General features: G+C 37.9%; 1 protein-coding gene across 4 annotated transcripts in view; it reads right to left on the bottom strand.

Moving 5' to 3' along the window:
- Positions 1-12,493, bottom strand: part of KLHL7 (kelch like family member 7) — a 70,536-nt gene that overhangs the window by 18,866 nt on the left and 39,177 nt on the right. For all 4 annotated transcript variants that reach the window (XM_030308096.2, XM_030308093.2, XM_030308095.1 and 1 more), the window contains one exon: positions 7,004-7,146. In XM_030308096.2, coding sequence (XP_030163956.1) covers positions 7,004-7,146 — 143 coding nt within the window. The remainder of the gene's footprint in view (positions 1-7,003; positions 7,147-12,493) is intronic.

Genomic DNA, 12,493 nt, shown 5'->3' with positions numbered 1-12,493 from the left:
AGCCAAGAGAAAATTCCAAGTGCCATGGTAGTGGTAATTTTTCTACTTCTCTGAGGATTACCCTCAACCTGACCCTTACCCCTGTAGTCCTGTGTTCATATGCCCACTACTCTCCGGCTCATTTCAGAATGTCTGGAGTCTTTAAAACACCACCACACACAGATACCATGTTTAGTTTTCTCATTCCTTCCCCCTTACACCCCTTGATCAAATACCTACTGCTCTATTACAGAAACAAAACAAAATAATAAAACTACAGCTCTATTTCTGCTCTCTCCCAGACTTTTTTAGGGGATTGATCTGTTAATTTATGATAACTATGGCTTACAGAGAATGAGTCTGGTATCATCCCTCCTGTGGTTAGCTGTACTTCACTGGGGTTTCTTGCAGACGCAGTGACTAAACACAAAAAGAAACAGATCCCTGAAGGGTGACAGCAAGGGGCTGTCAGGTTGATTTTAGGATAAAACTACAAAATAGTGTGTGGTGGAGATGCTTGAAAAGAGAAGAACTGAGGCTCTCAATATTTTAGAAGACATTTTAGGAAGGAAGAGCACTCTCCTGAGAATGTACTTCAGAATGTACTCCAGTCTCTTCCATATGAATGTGAGTACCGCCTCTCTAACCAAACTGCATGCAAACAAGCTTACGGAACAGCTACTGTGCCCAAGCTGCAGAGGACCTTATTACCACTGGATGCCTATTATAACGACAACTAAGGAAGCTGAAGGGATACCCAGGGTGACCCACACTTGCATTCCAACAATGTCGGCCCCTGGGCACACAGCCAGGATCCAATCCACTTGGGATGACTGCTGCCCACTTTGGATATTTTGTTCCTATGGGCGCTCCTGATCCTTTTAGCAGTGCTCTTCCTTTTACCTCTGTGCACTGCTTCTACAGCACTCTTTTGCTGGTGGCAAACACAACTGATACACTCTCATACAAGCTTTGTTAATTTTTTATTTAAGTAATCTCTACATCCAATGTGGGGCTCAAACTCAATCCTGAGATCAAGAGTTGCTCTTTGACAAAAGAGCCTGCTCTTCTAGGTTCCCCATGTGCCTTATTAACTTTTTAATTTAAGATTTACACTTCTTCGTGTACATGTCTTTTAAAATAATATGCAATGTATAACTGCCCATTTCCACCCTGATCACAGAGTGGGACTGTCTCCTCAGTGAAGGCCTGTTTAAGAGGTAAGGTGGCTATGATGCTGTGAGAAAAAGCACTGGGAAGCACACTGATACCTATAACAAACAGTATTTCCAGTAGGAAAATGTGTTCTGAGTGGAAGGTAACTTCATTTCTTTTGATTCAGGGGCCACCTATGTTTAAACCCAGTCCTATGGGGCGCCTGGGTGGCTCGGTCGGTTAAGCGTCTGACTTCGGCTCAGGTCATGATCTCACGGTCCGTGAGTTCAAGCCCCGCGTCGGGCTCTGTGCTGACAGCTCAGAGCCTGGAGCCTGTTTCAGATTCTGTGTCTCCCTCTCTCTCTGCCCCTCCCCTGTTCATGCTCTGTCTCTCTCTGTCTCAAAAATAAATAAACGTTTTAAAAAAGTTAAAAAAAAAACAAACCCAGTCCTATAAAACTGACAAAACTGCTTGTGAAGTGTTATATAAAGTTATCTTGGTGTATTCATCCTTTCAAACTTGAGTGTCCACATTGGGCCAGACACTAAGCTCAGTGATGAATCTGTCAGAGTTCTGAATGAGAAAATGTACTCAGGGTAATCCTTCTGAACCTGATGGTTTCATATGACACGGCACCATATGGTTTTCTGCCTTTGTAATTTACAGGCTCTGGCCCTTACCTTGTTGGGTCTTAGTCCTTATTTGTTTTTGGCAGGGAATAGGCAGAATCCCTTTTTCTCTAGGACACGGTCTCCTATTTCTCCACTATACTGAAGTGGCAAGCCAAGACCTTTACCAAGTTCTAAGCCCTTAGAGCTCATCATTTTACCGGTAGTAACAGTCCAAATAAAAACTGGTCAATTAAGTCAACTTTTATTTAGGCATTAATATCATAAGACATTCCCATCCTACAATTTGAGAATACCAGTACTAAAAGAGTAGAGCATGGTTACACATTTATCACTAAGCACTTGAAAACTTTAAAAACAGGTACAGATGGGAGAAAGGAAGACTCAATAGACTTTATAAAAGGATCATAACAAGAATTACATCATTTCAATTCAATACAGCAACCCAAGACTCCTTTTTCTGTCAATACTCAGGAAAAAAAATAAGATTTTATCATTTTTCAGTCAGCAATTAATATAAATATTTGCCTCTTCTCACCAGTGATATCCAAGGAATATCTAATGATAATAGTTTATAGGGATACCACCTTAATTCTAGACAATTCAATTAAGTAATAATACTGCTTAAATTGCCTCCTTTAAAGGAGATCAATTCAATGAAAATGATAATTTTTGGTGCATATAGCACACACACAAATGGGGCCCACTTGATGACTGTCAAATCTGAATTTCTGAATTCTAACTGATGAAAGGTTAAGTTCAATAAAATATAATTTCTGTATAGTACTTCTTATTAAGCAATCTACTTGAATAATGAAATAGTGTTCACTTTGGGAGATTCAAGATAAATAACAATAATTTATAATGAAATCAGCCTTCCCAATTATTTAAATATTAGACATAATAAAGACTAATCAACTTATATTAAAATATTATATACAAATAATAGTAATGGGTGAGTTTTTCAAGATAAAATTTTATAGCAGAAAGAAGGGAGGGTGTGATACTTCTAATAGAAACATTTAATAAACATTTAGTGGAATTCTAATGGTGTTAGCTTCAGGGCATAAGAGACAATTGATGGAATGAGTATAATTTTATTTGTAGTTATTTCCTCAATTATTTGAATTTTTCCATTGAAAGCCTAAAAATTTGTGGTTAAATACAGGAAAGAACATTAAGTATGTATCAGGCATTTATAAGAGCAAAGTAAGACAATGAATGAGAATTCTGGAGTTACAGTCTCACTTTCAGGCTTGTATAGAATATGTGTCTCTTTTTGACTGTCCAGTAAAAAAAAAAAAAAAAAAAAAAAATCAAAGAAAGGGTTAGAACTACAAACCAAAAATAAAGTGCTAGGAGTCATTCCACATTTGCCACATTCTACAATGCTCAGCCTCGTAAATGAAATTAAGATCTCCTTGTCCCTCCATACATCAAAATAGCCACCTACTTTAACATAAAATATTTTCTACCAAAATGTAGTTTCATTTCCTTTTAAAGAAACTGAAGTATACTTAACACACAATGTTACATTAGTTTTAGGTGTACAACATAGTGATTTGATAAGTCTGTATGTTATGCTCTGCTCACCACAAGTATAGTTAGGGTTTTTTTTGTTTTTGTTTTTTGCTTTTAACTGTAAAAATCAATACTGTAGTTAGGCTTTGGGTAACAAGAAGGGATTATTATCAACACTTGAAAGCTGTGGTTCATAGAATTATAAACTCCTATGATTTCAATTTTTGCTTGGAAAAAAAAGATCATACTTGTAAGTTTCCTGCTCTTTATTAAAATGGATCCTGAAAAATTAAAAAATAATGAAACAGTGAAATGTCAAGAAGTCTTAACTTTACCTGGTGTGAAATAGATGGGTAGGTGTATCAATCACTTAAGCACAACACCATCGTGCTTACTGGGTTGTACCACATACGCCATGAAGCCTTGTTGTACCTGCCAGACACCAGTCTTCTGATAAAGGAAGCCAGATGTCTTTAGTAAAGAAAATACAGCCTATATTCTGGAGATGGAAGAATGGGCCAGAGACGGATGGATGAGTTGAGACCAGACCAACAGGGACAGTCCAAACATGATGGTTTTTAACCAATCTAACCCAACCCTCCCTCCTTGGAGAGGTCTTCTTGCTATCTGGCAGTATATTTACTCATGGGTTATGGTTTTAAATACTACAGTAAGAAGGAAAAGCCTTCTTTGGTAAGGCCTCCTTTTCTACCAAAACAGAGGAGGAACTGCTGCTTTGTAGAACTGCCGAGACTGATGCCTCTAATTGTTGCAGCAGGGTCATGTGTGGTCTTCTGACTGGACCAGATTGAAACTACTGCTAACACTTGGTATATAGCTAACACTCTGCCATGAGTATTTCTGTTACTGTCTATCCACACCATTCGATGGGATTTCTTTTCAGCTGGCAGGGAAAACAAAATCATTTCATGGTCTGACCTCAAGTCAAGAGAGGACTCTGTATGCTATAATCTAAGCTGCAGGACCCTTGGTCTATCTCACTTTACCAAAGGTTGTCACACCCTGATTTCCTATATTGATGCCCATAATTCTGATCAGTTCTGGAGGACAGGAAGTGGTAAGACAAGTGCTTGACAGGACAGAAGCTTAGCCTAGAATACAGTCACTACAAAGTTCAAAAGATGTGCACAGGTCTAGAGCTGGGTTGGCAAACTATGGCCTACAGATGGCAAAACTGGGCTGGCAAATCACTGCCTATTTTTGTAAATAAACAAAAACACACCCATGCCCATTTGTTCATGTAGTTTATGGCTGTTTTCCTGCTATAGCATCAGAGTTGACCAGTAATGACAGAGACTGTGTAGCCTACAAAACTGAAAATATTTATTATGAAGTCCTTTATAGACAAAGTTCATTAAGCTCTGATCTACAGCATGTTGGTATAGCTCCTTGGAAACGAAGGCTATAGCTTGCTGCCCCAAGTATCTCCTACATACTACAGATGGAACAGATCCTGTAACTGAGTGTCCCACTTTTATATGTTTATAGGGTAAACCAAAAAGCTGCCAGTTGCAAGTGAAAGCTAGAGCAGGAGACAACCTTCTAAGTAGGACAGGCTATAGTAGAATGGCTTGGCTGCTCAGGTTACTTTGTGATCCTGGGGCATCAATGTACTGACCAGTGTGCTGCTTATAGCTTGGGGCATGTTCCAGTATGATCATGGAGCATGCCCCTGGGATTCTGGAGCAAGGCCAACCCATTTTTTTTTCAGTACATAGCTCCTGGCTGGCCACTAGGTTGTGACAGACAGCAAATGTCTGACACCAAAGGAAACCAGGTTGACCATATCATTAACCTGTTTTGAACCATTTTACCTGATCTATCAAATCACAAATAGCATGCCTTTGACCAATCATTTGGTTTGTAAACATAATCCTGCACTTATGGAGGTCCCAAAGGCACAGAATACCTGAAAGGACGAATCACAACTCCTTCCTAGGAGGTCTTCTCCTTCGACCAGGGTTATGTCTTTGCGGAGGTGGTCCCTGATAAATCAGCTGATAAATTTGAAAGACCTGAGCTTGGATCATTTGTGATAGTACTAGCCAAGAGGGGACTGCTAAAGCATTTTAGTCCCTTCAAAAATGGTACTAAAGGACAATTCAGAAGAAACCTTCTGATTTGGCAGAATTTCAAGTAGTTCCTTTTATTTTCCATTATGCCCTTCAGGAGAGACAGGCTAAGGTCAGTTTTTATCAATTCTTGACAGTAGCTAATGGTTCACCCAGATGGATGCACACCTGAAATAAGCAACAATGTAAGACTGTTGACAGAAAGATTCGAGGAAGGATAATGTAGATGGCCCTCTAGAAAGGACACAAACTTGCATCCCATATGAATTCTTAACAGAACGCCCACCAGTAAAGTCTCTTAATAATTACATAGATAGGACTGCCATCTATACCTTCCCTTTTCAATCTGATGCTTGTGCTCAATGGGCTTATGAGTGACCACAGGGTCAATGACAGAGGCTGCATACGCTAGCAGCTGTGGAAGCTAACATACTTTCCCGCCCTAAGGCCAATGTGGCTATCCACTAGTCAGCTCCCACTTTGTCAGGAATATTGATCAATCCTAAGCCCTTGATTTGTTACCAAACCTTGTGGGAACCAGTTAGTTATCTAATACCAGGCTAACTGCACTGGGACCCCTCCACTGTTAAAGGGACAATGCTCTGCCCTCATTGGAACTAATACTTTGGACTTGGCTTGGACTTCACTCTCTCTTGTACACTTGACAACATCACCATATTACAAATGCTTTGTACATCACTACTACAGTATGACATAGACTGCCTCCAAAGAAACAAGTATCAGATAAGCATCCTGATGTCAAGAGGATGCTCTGGACTTATCAGGTATCTATCATCAACCAAAAATGGGCCAACAAAATAATAAAGAGACCATTATATGCTTAGATTCAACACCAGTTATAGGTACCACCTTGCAAGGTTGGGGTGTTAGATTTTAGGACTGTGATATTTGCTCTGCCCCAGCAACACATTTAGTACTAACAGAATATGGTATTATCCCTTCCATAGCCAAAACATACAAGACTAAGAAACGAGGGGTAGAAATGTAAGTGGCCTTTCTCAAGGTTATAATTAATAGTCTATTAAAAATTGTATTTCTAGACCTATGACTCAGGTTCTGCTGGTCCAAATGGTATAACATGTACTGGAAAACACATTAAAATTGATAATTATTTCTACATAGTTAAAGGTAACTTTATCTGTTTTCTTTGTGATTTTCTAGGTTTTTTTTCAAATTTTCCAGAATGAGTATGTATTAATTTACACTAAAACATAATTACTAAAGTAAAAAAAAAAAAAACAACAACAACCCACATACAGCTCCAGAACCATATTGTCATTGAAAATAGCACCTAAAGGAAACAAGGAGTCATAATGAATGCAAGGGGTTAGTAACAAAATGAGATAAGATAGGAGAACTAGTTTTCCATTTTCTTTGATACAGTGGTTACTACACTGCATTCCAGAGCAATTACTGAAACATTTAAAATCTGAGTAGCCTCAATTTCTTTATTTGTTAAAGAAGACACCTGTGTATATCAAAAGATATGTGAAAGAACAACACAAACTGTAACTTCTCTACACGTATGAGCTATTATTACTAGTGGCAGATGAGTGTTTATGTGCTCTGAGCTTTCAAAAACAAAAACAATAAAAATCAGTTACCTTTGGGTTAAAATATCTACAAGATTGTGGCTGGGAGCCTCCAAACAGGGCTATGCGATAGTCATGTTTCTTTCTTCTGGGCCTTGTGCCTTCTACCAATTCCTCTCGATCCTCTGGAGACAGCAGATGATACCTCATTCCACCTGTGGAAAAACATATAGCAACTTTTCAAAAACTTTAGGCACTTTAATGCTTTGAAAAGGAAATAACCAAATATAATAGTGCTTTTACTTCTGTAACTGTTTTTCTATTATCCTTTTAAAGCAGTTAAGGAAAGAGAGGGAAAAAGTAGGAAAATGTGTAAGGGTTGGAGTCCTAACCAATTTATTATTCTCAGCAATCACGATTAGGCTAAGAACGCCAAACCCACTTACTTTACACCAGGTAATTACCTGGCTCTTCAAGCAATAGTTTGCCAAAATAATAGTTACTGAAATTCAGATCTCCTAATCTATCAGTTCTCAACCCTAACTGTACATTAGAAATCACCTCGGAAATCTCTGAAACTACCACAGACGAATAAAGTAAAAAACTCTGTTGGAGGGGCCCAGGCACAAGTATTGCCACTTAAAATGTAGTTCAAAGACCAACAGCTTTAGCATCTGGGAGCTTATTAGAAATAGTGAACCCCAGAACCTACTAGGCTTAGTGAATCAGAATCTACGTATTTAACAAAATCCCATGGTAATTCAGATACACACTTCGAGAAAGTAGATGCCTTAGATGATTTGAAAATGCAATGACAGTTCAGAATTAGTGTGATCTAACCTGATCCTTTTCATTTAGCATTTCCTTCATTTTGTCAATGGCCATTTAACAGTGAAAAACTTTTAAGGTATTATTTCAAACCAGCATGGGAAGGTGGGTTGCTCAATAAATCATGTTAGATAATAATATAAAGAAAAAAGTTATGGGGCGCCTGGGTGGCTCAGTCAATTAAGTGTCAGACTTCGGCTCAGGTCATGAGCTCACGGTTTGTGAGTTCGAGCCCCGTGTCGGGCTCTGTGCTGACAGCTCGGAGCCTGGAGCCTGCTTCAGATTCTGTCTCCTTCTCTCTGCCCCTCCCCCACTTGTGCTCGGTCTCTCAAAAATAAATAAATGTAAAAATTAAATAATGTAAAAAAAAAAAAAAGGAAAAAGTTATACCCCTACCTCATAATTTATTCTAAGTTCCAAATCAAAAGAATACCTGAATATGCAAAAAATCTCATAAATGTACTAAGAGAAAAATACAACAGTTTTCTTTTTTAAAAATAGGCCCCAAGTGGAAAAGCTAAGGCAGAAAACATAGAAGCCATGAAAAAACAAAAAAAACAAAAAAAACAAAAAAACTGACTTAACTACATAAAATTTTAAGTTAAATTGCTGCATGGCAGAAAGAAAAAAACAAAACCAAAAGACAATGACAAACTAAGAAAATATTTATCAACAAAAGGGACAAATATTGAAAGATGCCGTTAACAAGATTAAGACCAGTTACTAACAGAAAATTCCATTAAGTAAATGAACACAGTTCACAGAAAAAGAACTACTTAAATATACTAACTCTTAAACATACAAAAAGACGCTGAAGTGCTCTAATTAGAGAAATGCAAATTAAATCATACTTTTTCACTTATCAAATTGGCCGAGATCAAACTGTCTGGACACAGGGTAGAATATAGGTGTGGGGAAGCACATGCTGCCTTCTATACAGTGCTGGGGGGGGGGGGGGGGGACGTGAACAGGTACTACTATTTGGAAGGCAATAGTGTGATCCACCGAAATTACAAATGCACACACTCTTTATAGTCAATGATTCTTCTTAATTCTTCCAGGAGTTTATCAACCTAAAGTTCAGTTAGGAAAGTGGTTAAAAATTACTGTATATCCATATAATGGAGTATTGTATGTGGCTGTTAAGAAAAATGAAAAAGGGAATATGTACCCATGGAATAATCTCCCAAAACTAACATGGAATAAAAAAAAGCAATATGTAGCAGAGTACACAGTATGATACCATTTGTGTTTTAAAATGTACGTCTTATGCATATATACACAGTTATATAATTTATACAAGTATGTACGTAAATGTGTATGCAGACTCAAGTAACCTCCCGCATGAGGGAACAAGGGGATAGGGGACAGACTTTTCACTATATACCCTTTTGTATCTTTTTGAATTATGTATGATGTGCAGTATTATAGATCCAAAGACAAAATAATGTCAACAATTCTTAACACATGCAAAACACTTTGTTCATGATGCTGTGCTGGGCTTTCAAATAAAAAGACAGGTTGGAGAAGTTTGTGAGGGAATGAAAATCAATATTTAGCACCTCCTTCATTTCAGAGTTTGAGTAGAAGCACTTTGTACTGGAACGGCAGGAGACCTTTGCAGCCAAGGCTCTGGCACATGCTCCAGGTCAGGGGTCAGCAAACTTTTTCTGGAAAGGGCCAGACAGTAAATATTTTAGGCTTTGCGAGCCACAGATGGTTTTTGTCACTACTCTCCATTTGTTTGTTTTTATAATCCTTTTAGCTCAGGGCTAGCTTTAGCCTGTGGAGTGTAGTTTGCTGACCTCCCCTTCAGCCCTCCTGTTCCTGGTCTGAGATAGTGGTTCTTGCCTGACCATCACTAGTAGCAGCAGCGCCTGGAAACTTGTTAAAAATACAAATTACCGTACTTGACCCCAGACTTTGTGAATCAGAAATGCTGGAATTTGAGAGCTGCTGCTCTAGGAGGGCTCCACACAGGCACAAGTGTACTGTGGATACTCCCAACAAGAGAAGACAGGTAGCAAGGAAGGAGAGGGACAGGAGGTAATGGCTTGCAAACAACAGACCACTGGGTAAAAGTGGCTGACTGTGGCCAACTGTGTTGACCTCTGTAGGAAGCATAAGCTGGGGCTTTACTGGTAGGCTTTTTCTCTGCAAGGACAGGGCTAGAAACAAATACTCTGACATCTTTCCTGGGGAGCTCTTTGCTCTTTAGGCTTATTGCTTTGGGAGTTATTCCCTTGAGAGTCAGGTATTGTCACTTGCAAATTTTGAGTAAGAAGTTGGTCTGGCCCTTTGCAGTGGCTTTGTGCTTTTTGCTTCCGCTTTGAAAAGATGTTAGGAAGGTAATTAATGATCTGAAGAAGGGAGGTTTGAGGTCTTCTTTCCTCCATTTAGCTCTGCCCAGGTCCCAAAGCCTAGAAGAGTCACAGCTGCTTGTATTAGTCAGGGAATTTTAGAATAACCTACTGTCTTTATTTTTAAAAAAGAAAAAAAAAATGTAATAAATAAGAGCCTTGATTGGCTTTCTGGAATCCCTATACTTGGTTGGATTTCCAGAATAATCCTGCCATCCTGTTTCTAAATCAATTCAGAATCCACATAGGAACTAAATACTGTACTTGAATGAGATTGGCTAGTTGTCTTTAACAGCTCACATCATGTATGAAGAAACAGGTGCAGTGCTTTATCCGATGAAACCAGAAATATAACACACGGTGTGGGAATGGAGGCATGACAAAAAATCTAATATTAACATGTGTGAAATCCAAAAGGTGAAAGCCCTTATCTAAAGGTATCTTTTTGGCCCCAATTTTTTCTTTCATCTTTATGAACTTAAGAGACTAGTGGGCACCTATGCTATACTTCTTAAAATTCTCTCTATATCTTGGTTTTCAAGACACCATCCTTTGGTTCAAGCAGTTTAATAAATTCTCCTTTCCTGGTTCTTTTCCTTCTACCACTGCTTAAATGTAGGTATTCATAAAGATATGTCCCTAACTTATACCCTCTTCTCTTTTTTCTCTTCACACTTTAACTGGATCAAAATATTCCTAGTCTTTTAAAAATTCTTTATTTTCATTTAACAAAAAGATAGTATACCATATACTGTTTCATGCTTTTACCACTTATGAAAAATTTCCAAATTACTAGATATTCATTTAAAATATTTTTAGTAAATACAAAGCATTCCATTGTATGGATATATCATAATACTTTTCCAATTTAAGGGACAATATTGGGTCAACCTACCTAATGCCATAACAATATTATTAAGTAGTAGCAGTGTGATAAATCTAATGAAAATTTTACTTAACTTCCAAATTAAGAGGCAAGTGATACTATTTAATTACTAGGACACTCAAACTTAATGCCACTCCTGAGAAAGATGTCCTAGGCAGGAGGGAACATGCTCCTTTCTCTTTCATTTATTTCCTTAACTTTGTGCCTGAAACCAGCTATACCTTAAATGAAATGTCCAGATAAGGCACCAAAAACAACTTAATGGTTCAAAGTAGGTTCCAGCTACCTTCTATGAGAGGCTTTCTTGATCATCACATTAATTGAAATCTTACAGTTGGTCCCATTTGTGGATACTATCCATGTGGTTTTTGGTTTAGGATGACTGGGAATTCAAGAGCCCTGGAGAGTTAGCATTAGTATACTTAGCATATTACAGTCATTGCCTGCACATTTCAGGCCTCTTCAAAGAATAAGCTTAACTTCTACTTATAGCAGCATGACAGTTCAGACTTCCACAAAAACAAAATAACTTTAATGCTGGAAATAATAAATGTTAAAACATAGTTTTATGTTTTAAATGCATTGCTAAGGGGCACCTGGCTTGCTTGTCGGTAGGGCATACAACTCAATCTTTGGGTTGTGGGTTTGAGCCCCATGTTGGGCTTACTTAAGATTAAAGTAAAATAAAAAGTAAAGAGTAAAAAGAGTAAAAAAAGTAAAAAGAGTAAAATAAAATAAAATAGTTAAAGTGGAGGAAAAAAAAAAAAAGCACAGCCAAGATCAGAGGGTGAAAAATGAGAAAACTAAACACTAGAATGGTAAGCATTTAGAGACCCTGGAGCGACTCTGAGGGCTTTTGATAATATCGGAAACACAGACATTTATTTTATTGGCTGTATGAGGGAGAGAAGATAAGGTCTTAGATTTATACAAGTAAGGTGTTGGAACTGAGATCTTGGCCTAAAGCCAATTCACTCGGACTTGTTATACCTTTAATGAAAAGATGAGCCAAAACAAAACAAAACAAAATGCCAAAAAACTAATCTGCCTTATGGCAGAATGGGAAAATAATACTTTGCCTATTTAAATTTCAGCTCCAGGTAGAGGTAAAGTTTCCTTTCCTTTATAAATTCTATACAAAGAATTTATAATGATGGCCCTGCCCTTGTAAAGGCTGAGGTTTGAATTTACCTATCTGTAAATCTAGGAAACTGTAAGCCAAGATAAATTCAAAGTAGTCTTGGATTTTTGTGCCCCAGGGCACTTGGCAAAAGCAAATACTATTCTCCTCTTGAGGAGAGCAGGGAAGACTCACAGGAATACAACCCAGGTCTCCCCATATTCTTGGAGATTAATATCAAACAAATATAAGCTCACAATACAAAAATCACAAAACACATAAGGAATTAAGCAACCAGAAAGGAGTCAAAACAAGCAACAAATAGCAGCATCTGGTCTTCGAAGACTTCACATATTGGTATCATCAAA

Source organism: Lynx canadensis, chromosome A2 (assembly GCF_007474595.2).
Source record: "Lynx canadensis isolate LIC74 chromosome A2, mLynCan4.pri.v2, whole genome shotgun sequence".
In the NCBI taxonomy this organism is placed as follows: domain Eukaryota; kingdom Metazoa; phylum Chordata; class Mammalia; order Carnivora; family Felidae; genus Lynx; species Lynx canadensis.
The sequence above is the reverse complement of the archived record's forward strand: the minus strand, read 5'-3'. Positions and strand labels throughout refer to the sequence as shown.